The sequence below is a fragment of the Castanea sativa genome, chromosome 2 (assembly GCF_040712315.1).
Source record: "Castanea sativa cultivar Marrone di Chiusa Pesio chromosome 2, ASM4071231v1".
NCBI classification, from domain to species: Eukaryota; Viridiplantae; Streptophyta; class Magnoliopsida; order Fagales; family Fagaceae; genus Castanea; species Castanea sativa.
The window spans coordinates 54384554-54412004 of record NC_134014.1 but is presented as its reverse complement, the minus strand read 5'-3'; the positions used below and the strand labels follow the sequence as shown (position 1 = coordinate 54412004).

Here is a 27451-nt window from a genome sequence, read left to right as displayed (position 1 = left end):
TTCATTGTTTTATAACAATGAATTTGTGAATAAACAGAGAGGGAGAAGACTGAATAATTTCATGAGAGAGAGGGAGAAAGCTTGGCTATCATCTATATATATCCCACTAAATAGTTAAAATTTTTTTTTAAAAAAATAATAATTATAAGGAAGACATGTAAGGACCACTAGGACCACTACTAAATTGAGCGATTTTCATTATTTATTTATAACTCCACTAGGACCACTACTAAATTGAACAATTTTAAGGAGAAATTAAGGTGTAATCAAAACTTATCTTGTCTTCTAAAAATAAATAAAAATACTTATCTTTTTTTTTTTTATAATATATTTCAACTTTCTATCTTTTGATTTAATCTTGTTAACTTTTTCTTCTCACTTAAAAAATATATCTGTCTTCCATGAAATTTTTTTTCAAATTTGATCCAATGCAATAATCTTGTCCTTGTCATTTTGATGTGAAAGGAAAAAGTTAACAAGATTTAAAAAAAATCAAAATCAAAAGGTAGAAAGTTATTTGATTTTTTTAAAAAAGAATTCCAAGAGCTAAGATTAAAAAGTCAACTTAAACTATTCTAAAAATGCAGCTGTTGCACGCACCAGATCTTAATCTCAATTTTTTAAACATATCCTTCACTTTCCTGCAGTCATGACTCATATCACAGATTGTTTTTTGAACAAAGTTTCTCTCTAAACTAGTTCAGAGAGAAACTTTTAAACTTATTATATTTTTTTTTTAGGTGTGAATTTTGAAAATTTAACCGTTGAATTTTATATTCTTTATGTTCTTAACATGCCTATCAAATTTCATTCAAATCGGCTTTTATTTACTATTTAATTAATGAACTTATTTTTTATATACAATTTTAGATTACAAAAACTTAAAATTTTAACATATATTTGATAACATAACAATTGATTTTTGACTTTCTTAAAATTTTACAAGCATGAATAATATAATAAAAATATACAATCCAATAATTAAAATTTTAAATTTCATACTCAACGTAAAAATATTTGATAAATTTAAAAAATTTCTCACTAAATTAAGCTGGGAAGAAACTTTTTTTCCTTGTTTTTTCTTAATATATCAAGATTTGATGACAAAGTCCATAAAAAGCTCTAGTCTTGTTTATGCTCATTAATATCTCACTCTATATCACATGTTCACATCTGTTTCTTCATAACTATGAATCACTTCTTCAAGAACCCGTTGACTCGCTTCATTTGCAGCTTAAATCACTTCCACTTTTCATTCACTCAAAGCTCTCGCCAATTCTCTCACTTCTCTGAGCCAGAATCATGGAGATCAATGGAGGGTCTGATTCGTTGCTCAGCAAATTACGTTCCTTTGACTCCCATAAGCTTCTTGGAGCGAGCAGCAAAGGCTTACAGAGACACAACCTCTGTTGTGTATGGTTCTGTGAAGTATACTTGGGGGGACACGCATGAACGGTGTCTGAAACTAGCTTCTGCTCTGACCCAGTTGGGAATTTCCCGTGGAGATGTGGTGAGTTGGTTCATTTGATTTTTTTTTTTCTTTTTTGTTCATGATTCCTTGATTTGATTTTGGGTTTTGATCATTGTTCTGTGGAGTCCATATTTACTTTGACGTGTTACATGCTTCCTTTGATTTATATCCTTTCTGAATGGCCAAAACTTTCCTGTACCCTAAAAGAGGGACCCAATTCAATTCAACTTCATAATAATATTGGTATTGATCAGTGAACTACGTGATTGGATTTATTTTCCTTGGAAAAAGATAATATTGTTTTAGCACTAACATCCGGTGGATGCCCAAAAAAAAAAAAAATGATCTTATCTCCTCAAACATCAATTTATCTAGTTTATCAATCTATTTTACAACTCATCAAATATTTCGGTTTTTATTTTTACATACAACCTAATAAAATAATATTAGCCTCGTCACCTGCACTTTATGCGTGTAATGGGCTCTTTTTTTAAGATATATATATATATATATTTAATAGGAACTTGGGTAGGTTTTTTTTTTTTTAAAATTTTTTTTTTTAAGAACATGGAGTAGCTTTCTTTTTTAAGGAATATGGAGTAGTTTTGGTTGCGTAGATGTAGTAAGTATTATATAACATGAGGTAGTTTTATAACCGTGGGTAGGTTTTTTGTTTTTAATTTTTGCCAATTTACGGTTTAAACCATTTTTATGTTTAGAATAAGGAAAAGTTAATTAAATTAGAGGTATTTTTGAAAGTTAAAAAGATAATAATTAACTTTTTGAATCATTTTAATATATAACTAGCCTCATCACACATGCAAAGCGCGTGCGATGAGGTTTTTTTTTTGTTAGTGGTTCTATTTTATGGAAAAAAAACTGCGTTTTTTTTATTATATATATAAAATTTTTATTTTAAAAATCTAATTTATAAGTGAATAAATTAATTTGAAAATTAATAGGAGAGTGGTCCTATTTTTTAAACAATGTTTTAAGAGTTGCATTTTTACCGGATTATCTTTTAGTTTTGTCTCTACTTAAACATAAGGGTGTAAGGGCATTTTTGAACTAAAAAAATGAGGAATCCAAATAGGAGAAGTCCATTAAATAATAGTATAGATATATAGAGATAAATTACCTAATAAAATAATAAAAAATACTCCTCTTTTTTCTTTCACTCTCTTTTTTTCTTCACCCACGACCACAAGAATAAAAAATTTATTTTTTCTTTACAACCCTTGAACAATAAAGTTGCATATATGCAACCTTATTGTAGCAAGGTGACAAATTTTTTTGAGTTTACAAACTAGAATGAAGTTGATATTAGGTGTCTTGGGTTGTAAAATAGCAATAGAGGTGTTTACACCCCAAAGCTAGTGCTCTTAAATGTTGGATTGGTCAATGCCATGTAGTTGAATTTAATTGGGAACTTAACGAACATAATTGCATTAAGCAATGAGCCATGTGATTGAATTTATTCTCCTTGGCAAAAGATTACATTGTTTATGTTGCAATAATCAATGCCATATGGTTGCATTAAATTCTGGGCTATGGTACAGCAGCACTGTAAAGTTTACCCTTCTTGAATAGATGTCTAAATCTTTATTTGGTATTTGTAGTATTTATAATTTATCTATCATTTTTGTTTGGGATTCAAGATTTTCCAATGTCATATCTGTTTTGGTATAGAATGATTTCGTTTTGGGCTAAGCAAATGAATTGATTTGGTCTATTAGCATTACTTGCTCTACCTACCAAAATGAGAAGGGTTACTTTGCTGTGAATTTTTCTTGCAATGAAATGGTTTTTCTTTTTTTCTTTTTTTAAAATAAAAATTAATTAATTGATGATTGGATAAAAACGAGATATGATTAAGACTATTATTGATAACTGATAAGCGTGTCATAATTTTACTCCTTTAGTTTCTTGATACGCATTTTCTATTTTGAAATTCATGAAAAGTTGATTGTCAAATTGATCCACTTGCTTGATGTTAGCTTGCCACTGAGATTCCGTGCCAATTTAAAAAAATTTATAGCAAGAAATAATGGAGTTTTGCCAATGAAATTCCCTAGGATGCATTAAATTCTCACCCGCTCCATGGTTGAAACTCTAGAGTTGTTTATGCAGGTTGCAACCATGGCTCCTAATGTCCCAGCAATGCAAGAGCTTCATTTTGCAGTTCCAATGGCAGGAGCTCTTCTCTGTACGCTTAATACACGCCATGATTCAGCGATGTTGTCAATCCTACTAAGTCATTCAGAAGCCAAGATCATATTTGTAGACTACCAGTTACTTGATATTGCTAATGGAGCACTCAAGCTTCTTGCCAAGACAGAAAGAAAGCCACCAATCTTAGTCTTAATAGCTGAATCTGATGGCTCATTACCCACTGACCACCACATTGCTTCTGAAACTTATGAATATGAGAGTCTCCTGGCAAATGGGCACAATGGATTTGAGATAAGACGACCAAATAGTGAATGGGATCCTATTAGTGTAAATTACACTTCTGGCACAACATCTAGACCAAAAGGAGTGGTGTATAGTCACAGGGGTGCCTACCTCAATACCCTGGCAACAATTCTTCTACATGGGGTTGGCTCAATGCCGGTTTACCTTTGGACTGTGCCTATGTTTCACTGCAATGGGTGGTGCCTCATTTGGGGATTGGCAGCTCAAGGTGGCACCAATATATGCCTTAGAAAAGTTACTCCAAAGGGTATATTTGATAACATTGCTCTGCATAATGTCACAAACATGGGAGGGGCACCAACTGTCCTAAACATGATTGTAAATTCACCAATCAGTGATCGAAAGCCGCTTCCTCACAAGGTGGAAGTAATGACAGGAGGTTCACCACCGCCTCCACAGATTCTTTCCAAAATGGAAGAATTGGGTTTTGGTGTGTCTCACTTATATGGCCTAACAGAAACATATGGTCCAGGAACTTCTTGCATATGGAAACCTGAATGGGATTCTCTACCTCTTGATAAACGATACAAACTAAAAGCTCGACAAGGAGTGCAACATCCTGGATTGGAGGAGGTGGATGTGAAAGATCCTGTTACAATGGCAAGTGTACCAGCTGATGGTAAAACTATGGGGGAGATCATGTTTAGAGGAAACACAGTAATGAGTGGATACTTGAAAGATTTGAAAGCAACCGAAGAAGCATTTAGTGGTGGCTGGTTTCGAAGTGGGGATTTAGCTGTGAAACATCCTGATAATTATATAGAAGTAAAGGACCGATCGAAGGATGTAATAATTTCTGGTGGGGAAAACATAAGCACAGTTGAGGTGGAAACAGTTTTGTTTGGTCATCCAGCAGTTCTTGAGGCTGCAGTGGTTGCAAGGCCAGATAATCATTGGGGCCAAACTCCTTGTGCCTTTGTGAAGTTAAAGGAAGGATACGATGTTGATTCCCAAGAACTAATCAAGTTTTGTAGGGATCATTTACCACATTATATGGCTCCTCGAACTGTCATTTTTGAGGATTTGCCAAAAACTTCTACTGGAAAGACACAAAAGTTTATTCTGAGAGAGAAAGCAAAGGCTCTGGGAAGCCTTTCTTGACCAAAACGTGGTTTTTCAATTGTTGAAGCATATTATTCTCCTCGGAATGTAAATTTTCATTCTTTGTTCTATAATCATTGCAAGAAATTTCTCTTTTAGTCTATAAGAAAACAGAGAGCTAGGAAAAAGAGAAATTGATCACAAGCTGGAGAGAATATCAGGATTGAATAAAACTTTCTATTGCATTCATTAACCAAAACTGAATGTACATTAGGTTTTATATGCCAGAACTAGCACAAGAATGAAATAACTAACTCCTAAGTTCCTAACTAACTCCACACTATACGGATCCAACACCAGTAGCCAATCATTACATTACACGTGTTTATACATATCTTCTAATTGAACTAAGCCTAAACTACAGGTCGTATCTGCTGCAACAGTAGTTTAACAAGCTTATGCATAAGTCTTCCAATGCTCTGTTCTAAAACTCTGCCTCTCTGCCTGAGCTTATGTCTTCAAACATTCTTCAACTCAATTAGCTTGGACTGCTTGCATCTGATCTCTCCTTCTGTTTCTTATCTGTACAGTCAACTGAACTTTGACATAGTCACTAATAGTCACTTAAGAGTTTTAAGTGAAAACAACTTTAAAGGCGAGGGGATTTTGCTTTTGGAGAAGTTCAAATGAAAAGTTATTTAAAGGGTTTAAGTTGTTATAGCTGAAATTGTCTTAAACGTGCTTTAGAGGGTTCTTAAAATTGAAAACAACTTTAAGGCTAAAGCTGAAACTTGAAGTTTTTAGGGGGATTTTTATATATATAAAAAAAACCTACAATTCACCTGTTTTATAAATCCAAAATTAAAACTCACTATAATTTGTTAATACTCAAAACACTAAAGAGTTTTTCACTTAAAAGCACTACATTGCAAATACTCCCCTTCTAAAGCTCTACTGTTGAAGCTTTAATTACTTCCTACAACAAGAACAAACAAACATTGAAACATGGAATTTTTAATAAGAATTTATATAATTCATTACTCATATTTTATAAATTCAGAACATTAAAATACTATTCGCTGAAAATTTTCAAATACTCAAAACGTTTTAAGAGCTTTTCAGTTAAAGCAGTATATTGCAAAAGTTTTACAACTACGAGAAAGCTATTTCTTACAAAAACTAGTATGTAATCCATGTGTTGCATGTAAATATTTAAAATTAAAAATAATTTTTATTATAAAAATATAAATAATTAGTGAAGTTATTAAAATAAAATAGCATGTAGCACATTCATACGTAAAGATACATTTAAAATTAAACACAATTTTTATCATAAAATATAAATAATTAGTCAAATTATATAAAAAAGTAAATGTAATTAGTCACATATTAAAATTCTTACTCAAATTTAATACTAAGCGTGCTTTTGCCCAGCAATTAAGTTGCATTTTGCCTTTTTTGGGTCTCACAATACTATTCATGGACCACCAAATCCATGAAAAACGCAGCAATCACCCACTACTACAGTGTTTTATGTTTTAAAAATTATTTTGCTATAGTATTTTCAGTAATAAGTTTTCAATTTTCAGCAAAATAAGCGGTATCCAAACAGACCCTACTTATGATAATTTTTTTTTTCTAATTTTTAATAATATAAAAAGTGTGGTGATCTTTGTTGTTCAGCAATTTTTATTGAGTATTTGTGATCGAGTTTTTTTTTTTAATTTTTAAATTTTTTTTTATAGAAATTTTATAGTTCAATAATATTATATTCTTAGTATTTTGCACTTATTTATTCACTTGACACACAGATTAAAATTCTTAAGCGGACACATGAGACAAATTTAAGTAGATAATTATGGTGTGGTCCCCATATAAATTTAGACATATAATGCAAAATTGAATTCTAAGTGAATTTTTTCTAAGTTTTACCTATATATATATATATATATATATTGATGCCAAACGCTAATAGTCTCTCAAGTCTCATACATGCACAGCAACACAATTACAATTAGCAAGAACCATGTAGAATGCAGTTTATCTAAGGCACTTCATCCGAGTTATTTTAGAGGCACCCTCAATAGTGTTGCAACAAGCAGCACAACGGTCTTATTTTCTCAAGGATTAGGCTCATGTGGCGGCCTGGGCAGGATATTGTTTCAAGTTGAGGCGAAGAAAGTAGGGATGGATAACTGAACCAATGTACAAATGATTTCCTATCTTCATCCCAGTTGTAACCAGTGCCAATCCAGGATCATAGTAATGAGCAATGGGATTTCCTGCCAAATCAATGGCCACAACCCCACCATTCTTCTCCATTGGTGGTCTTCCTATGTACTTCTCCATGATCAATAGAATCTTTCGGATGAAAGGGTATCTGAATGCTATATCCCATTGAAGTGTACGTGCCTGCCATTATATTGCACACAAAAAAGTACTCATGAAAAAGATGTTAATAGTACATAAGTTCATATATTAATTAAGCTTATCAGTCTCCTCTTTCAGAATCAATACACTAGATAGTGTTGTAGTTGAATAAGAACTATCCTAAATGTTAAAAATGTAGAAGGTAAATATTGAAGTTATTACAAATTTTACTAAAAAAAAAACTTATAAATTAAGGTGGCAATTAATGCAATTGATGTCACTTTAAGATATAACATAAAAACGTTTGAATTTTTTTTATTATGTAGTAAAATCAGTAATATTCACAACATCGATCAATTAAATTTTTTTTATTATTTTAGGCATACTTACAGAATTTCCTTGCAATGAACATTCATGGTATCAAAAAAAAAAAAAAAAATCATGGCGTCAACTGCAACTAAATAAAAGTCTTACATGCCAAAAGTAATTAAAAATTTAAAATACTATACTTCAAATAAAATTTACATGTGATTCTCAATTAACTTCTGCACTTCACTAGCATATTATCAGTTAAGAGAGGGAAAAAAAAAACCCATTTTTTGAAAAAAAAAAGAGAGTAAGAAGTAAGAGCTTATTTACTGTTGCCAATCCAATCCAATATAGGCCGTCTCCATCATATCTGATGTTATCAGGCATGCCTGGCAGATAATCAATAAACTTTTCAACTCTTCCTTTTTCCTTGCCTTGTATGTGATATTTTCTACACCTTCTCCTGTATTAGTAGCAATCCATTTGGAATCATCAAAACTTCCACAATATCAAACAAAAACTCAGCTGTCAGCAGTAATTATACTCTTTGGACAATAGAAGCAAACCTATAGTTTAAGTAAGTAAACCACAGCGTTTACAAACGTGTCAAAGTTTTAAACATAATACATATTATTGATGTGACATCAATTATATTTATTATTACTTAGTTTGTATGGTTTTCGTAATAAAATTGATAATAACTTTAACACTTGCAAGCTTGGAAATTAGCAAACATACACTGGGGTTTCGCAGAAGATCACATAATTCTGATCAGGTGTGACTACTACACCATTAGCAAAGTAGAGGTCACGGACCAGGACCTTGGTGGTTTTGGTTGCTGGATCATAACTCAAAAGTCTACCATGGGGCTTACCCTCCAAGATGTCCCAAATAAACTTACTTAAACTATATTTATATGAAGCATCTGTAAAATAAATTATGCCATTGTGTGCTACATCCACAGCATCTGTTGTTTTGAATTTTTGTCCATCAGCCTCATCTGTCAACAGCACCACCACACCGTCCGCGGTCACATTTAGGAGGCCCTATTAATGTTATACATCACATTTCATTAATATTCAACACCTAACAACCATTGGTTTCTACGCATTGTTTGTTTTGACATTAATATTTTCAAAATATGAATCACTTCACAAAAAGTATTTTATAGAATATTGTCTCATTTTTTTATATTTGGTAGCAACCTTAAAATGAATTGGATAACAATCGCTTAACTTCTTTTATTTAGCTTTGCATAAGATATAGTTGTTTTCCTTATTTAGCTTTACATAAGATCGAGTTGTTATTCAAAAAATCTAAATATAAAACAATTTTATCTCATTTTCAGCTAAATAAAAAAAATTAAAATACAATTTTACTTTAAATCCATTTTTTTTCCTAATACTACCTAATATAAGAAAATGTGAAAAAAAAAACTATCTTCAAATAAGGTTTTCATTAAAACAAATGAAGCCTAAGGACTAATTAAGGAGCACTTTTAGAAGCAAGGCAGTTTTCCTGTAACTTGTGCTAAAATTATTAAAAAAAGACTTATATTAGTTTAATTTGTTGAGTAATTTTATATATAGACATAGCTTCTTCTTCTCTTTTACAAAATTTTTCACAACTTACTTAAGGTTTTTTTTTTTTTCATAATTCAATTATTATAACAAGTAATTCTTACTAGATCGGATGACAATTTTTTGCATGGGATACTGACTAATTCTATTTTATACGTTATTGGTACTTTTCTTTTCTTGAATATGTTAGCGGTACTTACACGCTTGATATGGACTCACAGAAAAAATAGCACATATATATGGACTCTGTTTTTTTATTTTGCTGAGACACATTTAAAGCCATGGATCTCAATCCAAAATATCTAGTATATAATACATTTTCAGGATAAAATAGCATGTGAAGCGACGTGGTCCTTTCAATTATTAGTACCTTTGCCAGCTTTGGATCCTATTCAATCATTTGGGATCACAATCCAAATTTACAGCCATACATGATCCTTGACTAGGATCTAGTTAGGGTCCTATTCAATTATTAGTACCTTTGCCAGCTTTGGATCCTATTCAATCATTTGGGATCACAATCCAAATTTACAGCCATACATGATCCCTGACTAGGATCTAGTTAGGGTCTGTTTGGATAGAACTTATTGCTGAAAATTAAAAACTGAAAACACTGTAGTAAAATAATTTTTAAATGTATGAATAGTGCTGCGAGGCTCATTTTTAATAAAAAATTACTAAAAAAGTACGTAAACAGTGCGCGCACAGTACACGCACACTGCACGCTTGTCCCCCGCAGTAGAGAGAAAAAAAAAAAAAAGGGCAAAATGTGGACACAGCAAAAAAAAGCTGGATCCAAACCCTCTCTTATTGTACCGGTACAATTCACTTCATTTGTCTTACAATTTTTTTTTTTTTCATTAAGTTTTTTTTTAAAACTTTTTTTAATCAATGAAATTGAAAGTTACTTTTTACAACTATCAATCTCAACCATTAAAAGCAATTGCATCAGTGCAATATTCACCTGATCTCAACCCTATGATATTTTTAATTATTTTTGATACAAGATAAAATTTTTACTCTAATCTAATCTAAGTGTATATGTGTGAGAAACTTTCTTCTGGAGACTTGAACCACAACTCTTGCCCCACATCTTACAAACATTTATACTCGTGGAATGATCACCGCACCAAAAGTATGTGGTGGGCCATGATCCTTTCAATTAGTACCGTTTATTCTGATCTATTTCTGGCTAGCAACCCCAATACGTGCAAGCAAAGCCACGAGACTGGTGTCTATTGTTGAATTTAGCGCCATTGTGATTGTGATTGTATTATTTTCCACACAAGCATACAATGTTTGAAATCTTATTTTTACTCAATTATCAAGTTGATAAAATGAAAAATAAAACATGAAACTTTGAAAAACAGTAATTATTAAATAAATTAAAGGAATAAAAATAATTCAAACATACTTTCTTTTTTATATGGAATTCAAATTCACATTGTAATCAGACTAAAGAAAATCATTTTTATAATTTTTTTATAAAAATGATAACAAATTATGATTCATGCAGGATAAATCTAACACTTTTTATATATAGATCCTAAACTATCATAACTTTTATTACCTATTTATCATAATTTTTCATTAAATGTGTGTTTGATTTGGGAATAACTTATTTTCAGCAGCTAATTTACATATTATGCACGAATATAACTTATTTTCAGTAGCTAATTTACATCTTATGAAACAAAAAGTTAAAAGTTAATTTATTTTAAAAAATTAAATATTACATTTTTTGAAATAAAGCTAAAAAAAAGTATCGGAATACAACGTGTGCGTGTGTGTTTTTTTTAATTACTTAAAGGATTGTGGTTATAAGAATAAAAGAAAGAACTAAGGAAAGGGTATCAAAGTGTAATCGCAGAATGAAATTAAACATACTGTATATCTCCATTAAAAATATAGATGAATATTTGAGATATAGGGCACTATAGGGCTCTTAATAAATTATTTTTTTTCCTTCGTTTGGTTAGGCAAGGCTAAAAGCAATAAATAATGATTACTAGAAAAAAAATAGTAATAATTATTATTACTAGAAAAAAGTTTTAATAATTCAGACTAAAAAAAAAAAAAAAAAGTAGAAATTTAATCTTAACAAATGAGTTCTAACCTTTTCAGGATCAGCAACGATAAGTTCATTGTTGTGACCAAAAGCGATTCCCAAGGGTCTCCCACCGGTATTGACCCACTTCTCCACAACCGAGTCAGCCGCCGAGTCGTTTACAGTAACTCGGCTGATCCACCCGTCAGCACAGCCCGTGTAGATGACTCCTGACTTGGCATCATACGCTATATCTTCTGGGCCTATCAAATTCCCCACACCCACAAACTCAGACACTCGGAGCATGTGGTCGTTCTGTGTTGGCACGGTTATGACGTGCCGAGTCAACTCGTGAAGTGGCAGAGGAGCCGGGTCGAACGAGTCGAGTTGGTAGAGCAATATCGCAGCTAAAACGGGGACCAATACCGTGACAAAAAAAGCAAAGGGCCATGAGCTTTTTTGTTTTGTAATAGTGGGTTTAGAGGGTCTGGGTAGGGAAGATGAGTCGGGGGTTTTTGACTCGTCCATGGTTGTGGAACTCAGTGACTGATTCTTTTGTGTCTCAGAAGAGAAGAGAGTGCGTATTTCTCTCTTTCTTTTTTCCTTTTTTCTGAGCAAATGATAGTGACTAGGGTGAACGTGTGAGAGAGCCTTTTATGGTGAGCTACAGACCATTGGAAATGTAAACGTTATCAAATTTTAAGAAAATGACAAATTACCATTTATTGGTGTGGCTGTCATAAACTTAACTTCAACATCACCATCTTGATTTCTCATAAAGAAAGAAGTGTTGGACTGAATTTGAAAAGAAATTTTTTAAATTTATTATATATCTTTTTTTTAGATGTGAATTTTAAAAATCTAACGGTAAAATTTTATGTTCCTTATGTTCTTAATATGCATATCAAATTTCGTTTAAATCGGATTTTATTTACTATTTAATCAATCAACTTATTTTTTATACACAATTTTAGATTACAAAAACTTGAAATTTTAACATTTATTTGATGACATAACAATTGATTTTTAATTTTCTTGAAATTTTGCAAGCATGAATAATTTAATAAGAATATGCAATCCAATGGTTAGATTTTTAAATTTCACACTCAATATAAAAATATTTGATAAGTTTGGAAGGTTTCTCTCTAAACTAGTTTGGAGAGAAACTTTTTCCTTTAAAATTTAACACTTTATTTCTGTTAGATTTCACCAAAATATAAGATTTCAGCTAAACTCCATTGGTAAAGTCTCTGATGGTTGAATAAAAAATTTAGAGTTCAATTTTTGCCTACACTAAAAATTAATTAGTGTTGTAAGTGCACAATTGCACCTGGACCCAAGAACAGTTATGGGCTCAGGCCCAATGAGCCTTAAACAATACGAATTTGTAGAGCGTGGGCTTGAAACCTAGATTAGGAATGGGTGGGAACCAAATAACAAACTAAGGGTGGTAAATAATTGGAAACAACAAGGAATATTGCAAAAATTGTCCTCCTCGGACGTAAGCCAAGGGCTGTTCTTATATTATATCTTTCTTTCTTTCTTTTCTTTTTTCAGGTTACAAAGAAGTCCGTCCCTATTTCTGTTCTAGATCTCCCCTTAAATACTCTTCTTTTTAATACTTTATACACGTGTTGCCCCAACTCCTCCCTTAGCCTAGATATTTCTTTTCTTAGTGCCTTTGAACAGTAACTAGAAGTTTCCCTTCCACTGTTCAAGTGTCACCTCCCCATTAATGCGGCCAGGGTGGTAGGTGCAGGGTCTTTAATGTGGAGGTAGCAGCCTTTATCTTTGACATTTCTTCAACACCGGTGCTTCTGGGGCATTCTAGGGTTTCCCCCTTTAACCATTGGCCTTAACCGTGCCATCCCCTAACCTTTACTATGAAATCCCGAGTTCTTTGGTGCTCATCCGAGGGTAAGTTCACCCTCGGCTGGGTCCTCGGATCCTCGGCTGGGTCCTCGGATCCTCGGCGCATGGGCTGATCCATAGTATCAACAACTTCTAAACCCAGGGTCAGGTCGGCCCTCCTTAACACGGCCCAAAAGGCCTATGTTCCCATCAGGATCTTTTTACCCCCCACAATAGCCCCTCAAAACTCTAATTTTCAACGTCCGAGGAGAAAAATAGGGTTTTGATCCGACGAGAACCTGCTCTACTCCCTTTGCGAGTAATGCCACGTGTGGAAATCGTTTCGCGTCCCAGAGTATGCCATTTGGCGGCTTTATTTTGAACACCGCGCGTATTTATTACTGCCAGTTACATTTTGTCCCTCACGTTCAACGGTGAGATGGACATCCAACGGCCCTCATCACTCCACGAAATTTTAGGCGGGACAAATATAATTTCGAGGCCGCCTTTTCGCACGTCGTGACGCTTCGGGAACCTGCGCCTTCATTTAAATCTTCAGGGATCAATCCCATCAAGACAACAACAGTTATTCTTTAACAACAGAAAATCGTGGAAACCTGTACCTTCAACTTTGTAAGTTCTTGCTCTCTCTCTATTCTTAACCTTTTCTCCTCGGATACAGTCCTCGGCTATCACTACAATCACTCTCCCTTTTAGAGTTTAGTCTATCGTCTTTCTGTAATGGGAAAATTCAAGTGTCTAGTGGATACCGCCGCTGGGATGGAGGGCTTTAGAGCCAAATACCATATTCCCAGCGATGTAGGGTTAGAATACTGCCCGGCAACAGCCGTGGCTGATTCTAGAAAAGAGGGAGAGGTTATCATTCCTATGATAGCCTTCATAGAGGGTGGGATGACCCTACCAATGAAACCCGTAGTGAGGGAGTATCTTCGCAACCACCGGTTGTGCCCCGACCAATGCCTTCCAAACGTCTTTAGAGTTCTAGGTAGTGTAGATGCTCTAAACGAGCAGATGGGTTTAAACCTCACATGGCACGATGTCGTGTTCCTATATGAGTCCCATAAACTCTCTAAGGTAGGTTATTACATGAAATCTCGGTCTAGTACCGTTAGGCTAATCTCCTGTCTGCCCAAATCAAACAAAGGCATGAAGGACGACTACTTGATCGTGTCTGGGAACTGGCACGATGGCTTCCACTGCCCAGTTCAGTGGGGGGATCCAGGTGCGACGCCATAGGATTAATCTCCCCACAACACAACTTCTCTTAACACATACACATAGAAATGCGTATTCACACTTACTTAAATTTGTTAAACTTCTATATAAATCGACCAAGTTTGTTTGTTTGATGTCTTTTTTGCGGATAAGCAACACGTGCGTCCTCGTCTAAGCCACCGTAACGTCGCGGATCTAAACCGGGTACTTCGCTCCGAGGTGTTCGTTAGTGAAGACACTGCAACTCCGAGCTGCTCATCTTATTCTAGGGTACACCCCCTTTCCAAAGACTTCCGGGAGATAGAGGACGCCATTATTGCGGGCGACCGAAGACGAAAGAGGATAAACGTAGCGCGGCCCCATTTTTTGGAAGACCGTGACCTCCCGTACGCTCCTAACACCATTCTGTACAACCGGGCGATAGCGACGGTCCCCCTTGCCGTGCACTCACAAACAACTGTCATTCCGAAGAGCGGTGTGTCTTCACACACACTTGACGACGAGATAGATCAATTCTATCTCGAAGACACCGAAAGACCTCGCGGGAACCGGTTTGTGGTACTTTCCGACGAGGAAGAAGAAGCCACGAGACCTCCGGAATTGCGGGGTTTGTAGTTGCCCTTCCCGAGGACGACAAAGAAGAAGACATGGGACGAATGGAGGGTCTCCTTACCAACGGGGCTGCCAAAGTTGCGGCGAAAAGAAAACGGGGACGTCCCAAGTTCCCCCGGCTTTACCTCCTCCTCCTCCTCCGCCGAGCCAAAGCGCCGGCCGAGGATCCCAAGAAGAAGAGGAAGGGGGATGATGAGGGGACGACTACTAAAGACCCCAAGAAACCACGCCAACAACTCCCCACCGGCCCCGGCAGCGAAGCCGGACAAAGGCAAGGGTAGAGCCCGTTCGCGAACTTGGGGAAATCGGGGACGAGGCCGAAGTGCGACGAGCACCGACCACCCGGTCCCACGACCTAAGGCTGGATGGCGTACCCGTCTCTGCCGGTCCGGTATAAGGGGGTTCAACAAGGCCATGCCCACCACCTGGCCGAGGTCTTGGAACGCCCTCTTCTGCTGCCCAAAGACATGGAGACTTTGGAAAAGATGGGCCAGCCACAACTATTCCTCTCACTGAAAAGAGACTTAGCACTGGTAAGTTTTCCTCCCTTTTTTAGGTAGATTCCACTTTTAACAATGTTTACGAGGCAAGTTTCTTTTTTTATTATTCCTAACTTCATCATACTTTGTTACGGGCTATTCGGGAGGTCTTCGTAGCTGAAAAGTTTATTGAAGACGCTCGGAAAGTAGCGAGGACTGAGCTCGAAATCAGGATGGAGACCGAGAAGTCTTTGGGCACAGCCCTTTCTGCGAATGAGAAGTTGACCTCAGAGGTGGCAGATTTGAGGAGAGAGAAGAATGGGGTCGAGTCAAACTTGAAGACTATGAAGACCCAGATAGAAGGACAGCGCAAGCTCCTTCGTGAAAGAGATGAAGAGCTTTCCCGTACTCAAAGGGAGTGCTCGGATCGAGGAGCAACCGGCGGCGATGAAGGAAGAAGCCGGCTCCTTCCAACTCTCTCTTCAAGCGCCAAGCGGGCAAGTTTTGACGAAGGGGTAGCAACCACCGAGGAACGCTCGACGGAGGAGTTCGCGGCCTTATGCCGCGAATGCGTCAAAAAGTATGGGGGGAAGCTTTAAACGTAGCAGGAGTTCCCCAGTCTTCGGATTTGAGGAAGTCCGAGAACGTTTGGCTTCCCCTAGAAATACAGGAGATTGAAGGGACTCCTGCTGTTACTCCTACCCTGGAGACAATTCTTCCTGATCTACCTCCAGTGGTCACACAGCAAATTCCTGATCCTACAGAACCTTCCGGTTCCAATAAAGAAAAGGAAGGAGGAGTGGATGCAGAGAAGGACTTGAACCAGATAGTGGAACCCAACGTCCTTCCAACAAAGACAGCGGATAAAGGAAAGCAGGTCATGACTCCTTTTGAGCTGGAGTTGAGAAAGACCGAGGGCACTAGTACCTCTCAGCAAGATCCTCCTCCAACAGCTTAGGACTTAGCTTAGGGCTTCTCTTTTTCCATTCTTTTTTGTTTTTGAATTATATATTGTAATGTATATTCAACTTGATTAATGAAGAACGATTTCGTTTACTTTTCACTTGGATGGTGTCTGCTTTTACTTTGTTCTTTTTGTACTTATTACAAAAGTTTCCCATTAAGTCATATCAGAAGTTTCTCAAAGCATAAAAATCTAACTCCAAGGATTGCACAATCATAACTTCCACATAATTATGCGTATATTATTAAAGATTTAATACAAGGTGACATGGTTAATTCATTCGTATAATGCCTCGATTAAGAAGAAGAGAGGGCCTCACATAACGATTAAACCCTTGTAATGCATAGCTCTATTTCTAGTGAGATGTAAGAGCCGAGGACCATTCCTTACACAATCAGAAATTAACTTTACGATTTGAGTTAATAAACAGTAACGTATTAAGCAATCTTTCGTTTAACTCTTAAAAATGGTAACTGTAAATGTTAATTTTCCCAAAGTAGGAGGTCCGTGGACCCAGCATAACTAAGGTTCTGTTTAACAAATGACAAGACATCAATTTCCACAAGGTTTGTGATCCGAGGACTGCACTTAACCAAGTTTCTGTTTGATTCTTAAAAATTATCACTTCAAATGTTAATTTTCCCAAAGTAGGAGGTCCGAAGACCCGGCATAACTAAGGTTCTGTTTAACAAATGACAAGACATCAATTTCCACAAGGTTTGTGATCCGAGGACTGCACTTAACCAAGTTTCTGTTTGATTCTTAAAAATTATCACTTCAAATGTTAATTTTCCCAAAGTAGGAGGTCCGAAGACCCGGCATAACTAAGGTTCTGTTTAACAAATGACAAGACATCAATTTTCACAAGGTTTGTGATCCGAGGACTGCACTTAACCAAGTTTCTGTTTGATTCTTAAAAATTATCACTTCAAATGTTAATTTTCCCAAAGTAGGAGGTCCGAAGACCCGGCATAACTAAGGTTCTGTTTAACAAATGACAAGACATCAATTTCCACAAGGTTTGTGATCCGAGGACTGCACTTAACCAAGTTTCTGTTTGATTCTTAAAAATTGTAACTTCAAATACGAGAGCTAGCCATAACTTTGAAATATTAATTGACAAAAGCTTATTTGATTAATAATAATACCTTCTAAGATTATTTACATTCCATGGACGTGGTACAACTCGTTCATCCAGTCGCTCTAGCCTATACGACCCTATGCCTGCTATTGAAACAATGCGATAGGGGTCTTCCCAGTTAGGTCCTAGCTTACCCCATGCTGGGTTCTTCGAAGTGCCTACAACTTTCCTTAATACAAGATCACCAGGTGCAAGTGGCCTTAGCTTCACGTGGGCATCATACCCTCGTTTTAGCTTCTGCTGATAATAAGCCAATTGGACCATAGCTGCCTCACGCCGTTCCTCAAGTAGATCAAGATCTTTCTCTAGAAGTTCCTCGTTTTTCTCTGGACTAAAAGAACTTGTCTTTAGAGTAGGAAAACCGGATTCCAGTGGTATCACCGCCTCGGCTCCATAAGTCATAGAGAATGGAGTTTCTCCAGTGGACCTACGCGGTGTGGTCCGATACGTCCATAGGACATGAGGGAGCTCTTCTACCCATCTGCCTTTCGCATCGTCCAACCTCTTCTTGAGCCCGTTGACTATGACCTTGTTAACGGCCTCGGCCTGCCCATTTCCTCGAGGATAAGCTGGAGTAGAGTATCTATTTATAATACCCATCTCACCACAATATTGCCTAAAGGCTTTGCTATCGAATTGAACGCCATTGTCCGAGACGAGTGTATGTGGTATACCGAATCTAGTAACAATATTTTTCCAGATGAATTTCTTGGAATCAACATCTCGGATATTGGCCAAAGGCTCGGCCTCGACCCACTTAGTAAAGTAGTCTGTTCCCACGAGCAACCATCTTTTGTTTCCAGCAGCTCTCGGAAAGGGCCCTACAATGTCCAAGCCCCATTGCGCGAAAGGCCAAGGGCTGGAGAGAGGGTTAAGAACCCCTCCAGGTTGGTGGATATTAGGGGCGAACCTCTGACATTGATCACATTTTCTGGCATAGTCCTGAGCCTCCCTCTGCATATTGGGCCACCAATAACCCTGAGTCAGGGCTCTATGGGCTAAGGACCTTCCTCCAGTGTGGCTTCCACAAATTCCTTCATGCAATTCCTCCAGTAATGATTCTGTTGATTCAGGGTGTACACACAACAAATACGGTCCCGAAAAAGATCGTTTGTATAGCTTCTGGTCCTCGGACAACCAGAAACGCGGCGCCTTTCGACGTACCTTTTCTGCTTCAACTTTGTCTTCGGGAAGGATGTCATTTTTGAGAAAAGATATGATTGAATCCATCCAACTAGGACCAGGCCTTATTAAATGGATGCGAGGTGCGTTAGCAGCTATAAGAGAAGGTTCTATCAAATCCTCAACGAGAATCACCCTAGGTAGACCTTGAGCCGAGGATGTGGCCAATGTAGCCAAAGAATCTGTATGAGTGTTTCCACTCCTAGAGACATGAGCTAAGGCAAATGAGTCGAATTCCGCCGCCGACGTTTAACCTCGGGCCAAATATTCTTGCATTCGGGGTCTCTAGCCTCCATGGTCCCCATGACTTGGCCGACCACTAATCAGAGTCCGAGAACACATGGATTTCTTTGCCACCCATCTTATGTACCATTTGCATGCCTACCAAGATCGCTTCATACTCGGCCTCATTATTAGTAGCCGAGAAGGCCAATCTCAAAGATTTTTCAAAGACAATCCCTTCAGGGGACACTAGAACAAGCCCAACACCCAACCCTCTTGATTAGCAGCCCCATCCACGTGAACTCTCCAAACCGAGGGTGATACATCCGTGATCACACCAACTCGATTTTTCCACCCATGTGTGCTTCTTTTGAAGTTTCTTCTATCAATGGTTCGCAAACTCGCCACCAAACCGCCGAGGACTCCGACCTTTCACCGAGGTGCGAGGCTTGTACTTAACATCAAAGGCTCCCAAAATGGTTCCCCATTTTGCCACTCGCCGAATAATCAAGCACTACGCAATACAAATTCGAGCGGCAACCGGGTCAAAACAACCACGTACGAGATTGGAAATAATGAGGAAGTTTGCGCGTGGCGTGGACTATTAGCCGAAGTGCTTTTTCCAAGGGCAAATAGCGCACCTCGGCTTCATTCAAGGACTTACTAACATAGTAGATCGGCCTCTGCACTCCATTTTCATTCCTTATAAGGACTAGACTCACCGCATGAATAGCCACGGCCGATGAGCGAATAACACCTCGTCCACCTCGGGCGAGATAAAATGGGTGGCCGAGATAGATATTGCTTAAGCTCGTTGGAAAGCCGACTCACAATCCTCGGTCCATTGAAACCCTTTCCACTTGTTCAAGAATCGAAAGAAAGGACGGCACCGGCCACCGACCGAGAAATAAATCTCGTTCAACGCAGAATCATTCCGCCGCTTTCTAAATTTCCTTTCGGGTTCCGAGGCGGCCGAATTCTCGAATAGCCTTAACTCGCACCGGGTTCACCTCTATGCCCCTATGAGTGATCATATATCCTAAGAACTTTCCGCATCCCACGCCAAAAGAACACTTGGAGGCGTTGAGGCGCAACTTATACTTCCTTCAAAGCATTTGGAAGGTGTCGGCCAAATTGTCATGTGCGAAGATACCGTCTTACTCTTACCACCATATCATCCACGTATACTTCTATGTTTTTCCCCGCTTGCCGTTCAAACATTCGGGTCATCATTCTTTGATAAGTAGCCCCGCATTTTTTAACCCAAATGGCATGACCTTATAATGATAGTTCCCGTTGGAGTAATGAAAGCGGTCTTCGATCCTCCAACGCCAAGTGGAATTTGGTGGTAACCCCTGAAGGCGTCCAAGAAACTCATCCGAGGATGTCCTACAAGCAGTCTACCACGTTGATCAATCCGTGGCATTGGGAACGAATCTTTAGGACAGGCCTTGTTCGTACTCGCAAAGTCCACACATACTCTCCAAGCTTGCCGTTTTTCTTCTTAACGACAACAAGATGAGCCAACCATTCTGGTAGAAAACTTCTTTGATAGCCCCCGCCCTTTCGAGTTTAAGAACCTCTTCCTTCACGTGCCCTCGAATGCTCTCGGGAAGATCGCCGAGGTGGTTGCCTCCTCGGAACGATGGCCGGATTGACGTTTAAACGATGACAAATAAAGCTCGGATCTACGCCTGGAGCCTCATAAGGGTCCCACGCAAAGACATCTACATTGTCCTTCAGGAATTCCAACAACTCCATCTTCTCTTGGTATGGCAAAAGTATGCCCACTTGGAAGAACCTCTCTGGATCATCTGCTATCACAAACTTCTCTAACTCCTCGCAAGCAGCCTCATCTTCCGTCATCGCTCCAGGTGCCTCCGGAGCTGTTGATTGCTATGACTCCTGGATGGGCAAGGTTGATAACTCGACTTCTGACTGACGAAGTACTGCAGTCGATATGCATTGCCTGGCCACTACCTGGCTGCCGAGGATTTCCTCAACATGTTCCCCCGAGGGGAATTTAACCTTAACGTGCAAGGTAGAGGAGACGGCTCCCAGAGCGTGCAGCCATGGCCTGGCGAGGATGGCTGTATATGGAGAGTACGCGTCAACCACAATGAAATCTACCTCAACCGTTTCTGTGCCGGATTGAACGGGTAGACGGATTTGTCTCTTCGGCACCACGGCCCTCCCTTCAAAGCTAATAAGAGGTGAGTCATAAGGAGTTAAATCTTCCAACTCCAACCTTAACCCCTTAAATAGATCAGGGTACATGATATCTGCACTGCTGCCCTGATCTATCATCACCCTCTTCACGTCATAATTCGCTATTCTGAGGGTAACCACAAGAGCATCGTCATGGGGCTGGATAGTCCCTATTTTATCCTCCTCGGAGAAACCCAAGACAGGTAAACTGCTCTTTAATCTCTTCGGCCTGCTACCCCCATCCTCGGCCTGCGGATGGGAAACCGCCATAACCCTAGCGGACCCGAGCCCCCTACTGTGTGAGCCAATAAGATAACATTAATTGTTCCCAATGCTGGCCGAGATGAACCGTTCCTCCGATTGTTTGAACCAACTTGACTAACCCCGCCCGGCCGACACAAGTGCCGCTTTAACTTTCCCTCACCGACGAGCCGCTCTAGATGGTTCCACGTCCGACAGCTTCTCGGTAGTGTGGCCCACATCCTTCGATGGTACCACGTAAAAGGTTTTGATTTCTTCTAGCAGGTCCCCTGCCATCTTGCCGGGCCATCTCCGAAGAAGGGCTCTTACGAACCTTTTCTAATAATCGATGCACTGCCGGTTCTCGGAACACGCATTTACGACTCGGGGTGCTGCCAAAGCCGGATTGTCCGAAGTAATCCCTCCTCGGCTTGTTGTGATATTATCCGACTTGAAATCCCTTCTCTCCTGCGGGATAACCTTCTCCTTTCCTTTCCCCTGCTGCTGGTCTTCCTCTACCCTCTTATACTCATCAATACGATCCATAAGACGGCGTACGCTGCGGACAGGCTTCTTCGTCAAGGACTTTCTTAGGTCGTGGTCAGTAGGGAGACCCACCTTAAAAGTATTAAGCGCCACCTCATCAAAGTCGCCATCTATCTCATTAAACATCTCCCAGTATCGGTCGGAGTATGCTTTCAGTGTCTCCCCTTCCTTCATGACCATGGATAGCAACGAGTCCAATGGCCGAGGGACTCTGCTACACGTGATGAACCGCGAAGCAAATGCCCTAGTTAGTTCCCCAAACGAGCCTACAGACCCCGATTTGAGACCGTTAAACCATCTTATAGCCACCGGTCCCAAGCTGGAGGGGAAGACTTTACACATCAGGGTCTCGTTGTGGGAGTGCACTGCCATCCTTTGGTTGAAGTGACTTACGTGCTCCACCGGATCAGTCCGGCCATTATAGATGGTAAACGTGGGCTGGGTGAACCTCCTGGGAAGCCTTCCCTTCTCAATCCTCCGTGAAAACGGAGATTTAGAGAGTTGGTGCAACGCCCTACTCATGGTATCGTTGCCTAAGCCCCTAGAACGAAGCTTCTTACGTCTACGGGTTGGCTGGTCGTTCTCCTCACCAGAGGATGTTGCACTGGTGGGGGAATATGACCTTGAATTGTAGCCAAGTTCCCTATCCTTCTCTGAGGAAGAACTAGACGAGGATGGGGAAACCTTACGCTTAGCACGGCGTAACTTCCTCTTCAAACGATTGATTTCCTTCTGCATGGATTTAGAACCCTCATCGTGAGCAGTGCTACCTCCTCCATGAGCATGGCTAGCCCCTGGGTATTCTGTATGGACGCTTCCTTCACGATCCCTACGATGTTCGAGACGTTCGAAATGATCTTCCGGTTGTGATCCTTGTGACTCTGCATGGTGAGAGCCTAAGCCTGCCATAATATCTCTACCTCTTCTAGACTAGGTTCCCCACAGACGGCGCCAATTGTAAGTGCACAATTGCACCTGGACCCAAGAACAGTTATGGGCTCAGGCCCAATGAGCCTTAAACAATACGAATTTGTAGAGCGTGGGCTTGAAACCTAGATTAGGAATGGGTGGGAACCAAATAACAAACTAAGGGTGGTAAATAATTGGAAACAACAAGGAATATTGCAAAAATTGTCCTCCTCGGACGTAAGCCAAGGGCTATTCTTATATTATATCTTTCTTTCTTTCTTTTCTTTTTTCAGGTTACAAAGAAGTCCGTCCCTATTTCTGTTCTAGATCTCCCCTTAAATACTCTTCTTTTTAATACTTTATACACGTGTTGCCCCAACTCCTCCCTTAGCCTAGATATTTCTTTTCTTAGTGCCTTTGAACAGTAACTAGAAGTTTCCCTTCCACTGTTCAAGTGTCACCTCCCCATTAATGCGGCCAGGGTGGTAGGTGCAGGGTCTTTAATGTGGAGGTAGCAGCCTTTATCTTTGACATTTCTTCAACACCGGTGCTTCTGGGGCATTCTAGGGTTTCCCCCTTTAACCATTGGCCTTAACCGTGCCATCCCCTAACCTTTACTATGAAATCCCGAGTTCTTTGGTGCTCATCCGAGGGTAAGTTCACCCTCGGCTGGGTCCTCGGATCCTCGGCGCATGGGCTGATCCATAGTATCAACAACTTCTAAACCCAGGGTCAGGTCGGCCCTCCTTAACACGGCCCAAAAGGCCTATGTTCCCATCAGGATCTTTTTACCCCCCACAAGTGTCTTAATATAATAATAAATAGTTATCATAAAAAATAGACGCTATAAATTAAAAGTTTCTTTAAAAAAAAAATTTCATTAAAATTTAAGATACTTAGCCTTGGTTTAATTTTTTTTTTTTGAAACGCCCTTCGTTTAAAACTTCATGACAGAAGGATAGATAGTTTTTGATCTTCTCTAGTGTATGACGCAACGTTTGACCACGAGGTATGTTTTATTCAACTTATTATATTATTTAATAGATGCTCTTTTTTTTTTCTTTTTTTTTTTTCTTGAGAAGAATTTAATAGATGCTTAGAGTATTTGTATAGGAGCTATTTTAAATAATTTTTTTATAAGACAAAAATAATTGTTTTAAATATTTTATGAAAATAGTTTCAAAATTTTTTAAAAATAATTTATTAACTTGTTAGCAAGATCCTATTATGTATATAGTTTTCACGTCGTCATCTTCTTCCTCTTCTTCTTCTTCTTCTTTTTTTTAAGAAAAGTTTTCCACAATGTCAATATCAAGGTCGTAATTATTTATTTGTTATTAAGGTAAGAAATAATAATACGATTGGTTATAATCTTTGTAGTTTAACAATGATTTAGGTGGAAACCATTTCATGCCCAAATGGCATGCACTATCCAGCAGGGTGGTCGATACCGTGCCGATATCGGCCGTACCGGCCGGTACATACCGTACCGGCCAGTGCACCGGTACCGGTACACTTCTATATTGTACCCAAAAAAATACCGGCCGCGTACCGATCATACCGGCCAATTTCGGGCAATACCGGCCGGTACAGAAAAAAACTTTTTTTTTTTTTTTTAGTTTTGTAATTTTTGAATTTTTGTAAGGGCATAATTGTAATTTGTTTACATTAACTTATTAGTATTATTTGCTTTCTTAGTATGCAATGAACAACTAAGCTTTTTATTTTTTATATTGTGTTTTTTTTCTTTTAATTGATACTAAAGTCTAAAACTATGAATAATTTGTTCTGAATTGAGGTAATGTTTTATGATAAATTTTTATATTTACTATAATATAAGTGAAATATTATATGTTTATAAACATGGTTGTAGAGATTTTGGTGTGTGTGTGTGTGTGTGTATATATAAAATAGCAGTAAACTCGAAACGATACACCGGTATTGACCGGTATCCGAAATATATCGTACCGGTGGCCAAACCGGTATAGCCTCCAGTACGGTATTGACTTCCTTGCTGTCCAGTATCCACGCCGGCTCCTACTTGATAATTTAATAAAATAAAGGCTTGGTTATCAAGTGTCTCATAATGTTGTTTAAGACTGAGGTTATTGTTATTGTTATTGTTATTTTAATAGATCATATTTTTTGGGGAGTCGCTTTTGAGTTAGTTAAACAAATATTTTATTTTTAAATTTCAATTAAGTTAATTGATGAAGTCTATTAGTATGATAATAATTATTTTTTGAAATTCTATTATATATATATATATATAGTTTATTTGTTTTCGTTACTTCTCAATATAATAAGCTCATTAAATATTTTCTTAACGAATATGCGAATGCACCTATTAACAAAAGTCATTTTATGGGTTTTACTTAATTCAATTAATAAAGTTTCTTATTGTTGAATAGAAAATATAATATTCGAATCTCACCTATACCGAAAACCAATTATTGTACCCTAGACTGTCTTGCTTTCCAAAATTAAGGTAGCGTTTGGATTGCGTTTCTGGGCAGCGTTTTAGTGTTTGCGTTTTACTCACCGTGGGACCCATGGCTACAGTGCTACGAAATAAATGTGCAAAAGTTCCAGCTGAAACGCATAGATGAAAGCTTGAACGCACCGTTTCATTAAGGTTGTGCGTGTGAGTGTACGGTTCATGGACACAACCTTGAAAGGAAACGCATTGCTACACTGTGTACTGTTTACTCATCTGACCCACGAAGCAGAGTAAACACAAAACGATACGTTTAGGCCAACGGCTAATTTTCGCATTCTTAGGTTTCTTCCTCTTAACTACTATAGCAAAGATGTCTTCAATTTTCTTCAATGCTTCATCCTCTTCCTCTTCAATGAATTGCATCTACCCACCAACCAATAAACCATCAAAATAGAGGAAACACGATAATTGCAAACCCATTACGCTGAACAAACGAACCTAATCCCCTTTGTTCTTCCTTCGCTCGAGCTCACCTTCTCTCTGCTTGGGACGTCGTTGCCGCCACTGTGGGTCTCTGCATTCACGGGTAAGTTGTGTCTAATTTCTCGTACTCTCTGATATGTTGGTGTATGGTTATATTATTTTCCATAAGGCTTCAATTTGTGGTTTTGTGTTCAACGTTTGTGTGTGGTTTTTGTGTTTTCATGACACTAGTATGTGAGTTTCTCTTTCCTTCGTGTAATTTTGTGTGTTTCTCTTCCTACCAATGTTGTATTTGGACTATATGTGAGTTTACTTTGCATTTTTCATGTGGGCATGTGTAACTGATTATGATATGCATACGAACTATTTGTTGAAATGCCTCAATAAGTATAGAAGGAAGTTGTAGCAAAAATGGGTAAGGGAAAATCGAAGGACGGTGGTAATACAGTAAGAACTGGGTGGAAAGAACCAGCGGAACTAAAAGCTTTTTGTGATTTGTGTGCTGTTCAAGTCCTAGATGGCAAGAGGAATTGAGGAATTTTGAGAAGGGAAGGGGTTGATGCAGTGATTGAGCAGTTGAGTGAAATGGGAAAAGTGGTGACTCACACGCAGCTTAAAAACAAATAGAATCATCTGAGAAAACAGTGGAAGGCTTGGAAGGAGTGTTTTGAGCATGAGACTGGGTTGGGTTATGATTTTGTAACTGGGAAGCTTGAGGCCAGTGATGAGTGGTGGACCTGAAAGCTTCAGGTTAGTTCACCTTACAAAATTGTGAAAAACTCAACTGTCTACAACTATATTGTGTTCTAACTACCGGTTGTCCACATGTAGGTGGACACCGCTTGCACAACTGAACGCTTTTTTCTTGGTTTTTTGCAAATTTTCCTGAAAAGGTGGACATCGCTTGTCAAGCCTTTCCCCTTATTCACTGCCGGTCTTGCCCTTCGACGATGATGGGCCTTCAACCTCCATTGGGTCAACATTTGCAGAGGGTTAACATTGGGGATCAACAAATTTTTTGCTATCAGTGGAGTCCCAAGACCCTTCGATGCATTCCTTTGGTATTTCACCACTCGTGCAAAATGCATTTTTCCCCTTTGCAACTGTACCTTCAAACATGATTTCCATGGACCTAATATTTAGCAAAGGTTTGTTTTTAAAGGTTAATGCCTACATGTGGACAACTGGTAGTTAGAACACAATATAGTTGTAGACAGTTGAGTTTTTCACAATTATGTAAAGTGAACTAACCTGAAGCTTTCAGGTCCACCACTCATCACTAGCCTCAAGCTTCCTAGTTACAGAATCATAACCCAACCTAGTCTCATGTTCAAAACACTTCTTCCAAACCTTCCACTGTTTTCTCAGATGATCCCATTTGTTTTTAAATTGCATGTAAGTCACCACTTTTCCCATTTCACCCAACTGCTCAATCACTACATCAACCCCTTCCTTTCTAAAAAATCCTCCATTCCTCTTGCCGTTTAGGACTTAAGCAGCACACAAATCACAAAAAGCTTTTGGTTCCGTTGGTTCTTTCCACCCAGTTCTCACTTCATTACCACCGTCCTTTGATTTCCCCTTACCTATTTTTGCTACAACTTCCTTCTATACTTATTGAGGCATTTCAACAAACAGTTTGTAT

General features: G+C 38.4%; 2 protein-coding genes across 2 annotated transcripts; one reads left to right on the top strand and one right to left on the bottom strand.

Annotated features, from left to right (window-relative positions):
• Window positions 1–1084: 1084 nt before the first annotated feature.
• Window positions 1085–5246, top strand: LOC142623587 (isovalerate--CoA ligase AAE2-like). Its single transcript, XM_075797026.1, has 2 exons — window positions 1085–1510; window positions 3602–5246. Exons 1-2 carry the CDS (start codon window positions 1190–1192, stop codon window positions 5045–5047), a joined length of 1767 nt encoding a protein of 588 aa, XP_075653141.1. The 5' UTR covers window positions 1085–1189; the 3' UTR covers window positions 5048–5246.
• Window positions 5247–6891: 1645 nt separating this feature from the next.
• Window positions 6892–11932, bottom strand: LOC142623484 (protein STRICTOSIDINE SYNTHASE-LIKE 5-like). The gene is made up of 4 exons (XM_075796911.1): window positions 11363–11932; window positions 8405–8712; window positions 7997–8129; window positions 6892–7399 (listed from the first exon to the last, which is right to left on the bottom strand). Exons 1-4 carry the CDS (start codon window positions 11819–11821, stop codon window positions 7121–7123), a joined length of 1179 nt encoding a protein of 392 aa, XP_075653026.1. The 5' UTR covers window positions 11822–11932; the 3' UTR covers window positions 6892–7120.
• Between the last annotated feature and the right edge of the window lie 15519 nt (window positions 11933–27451).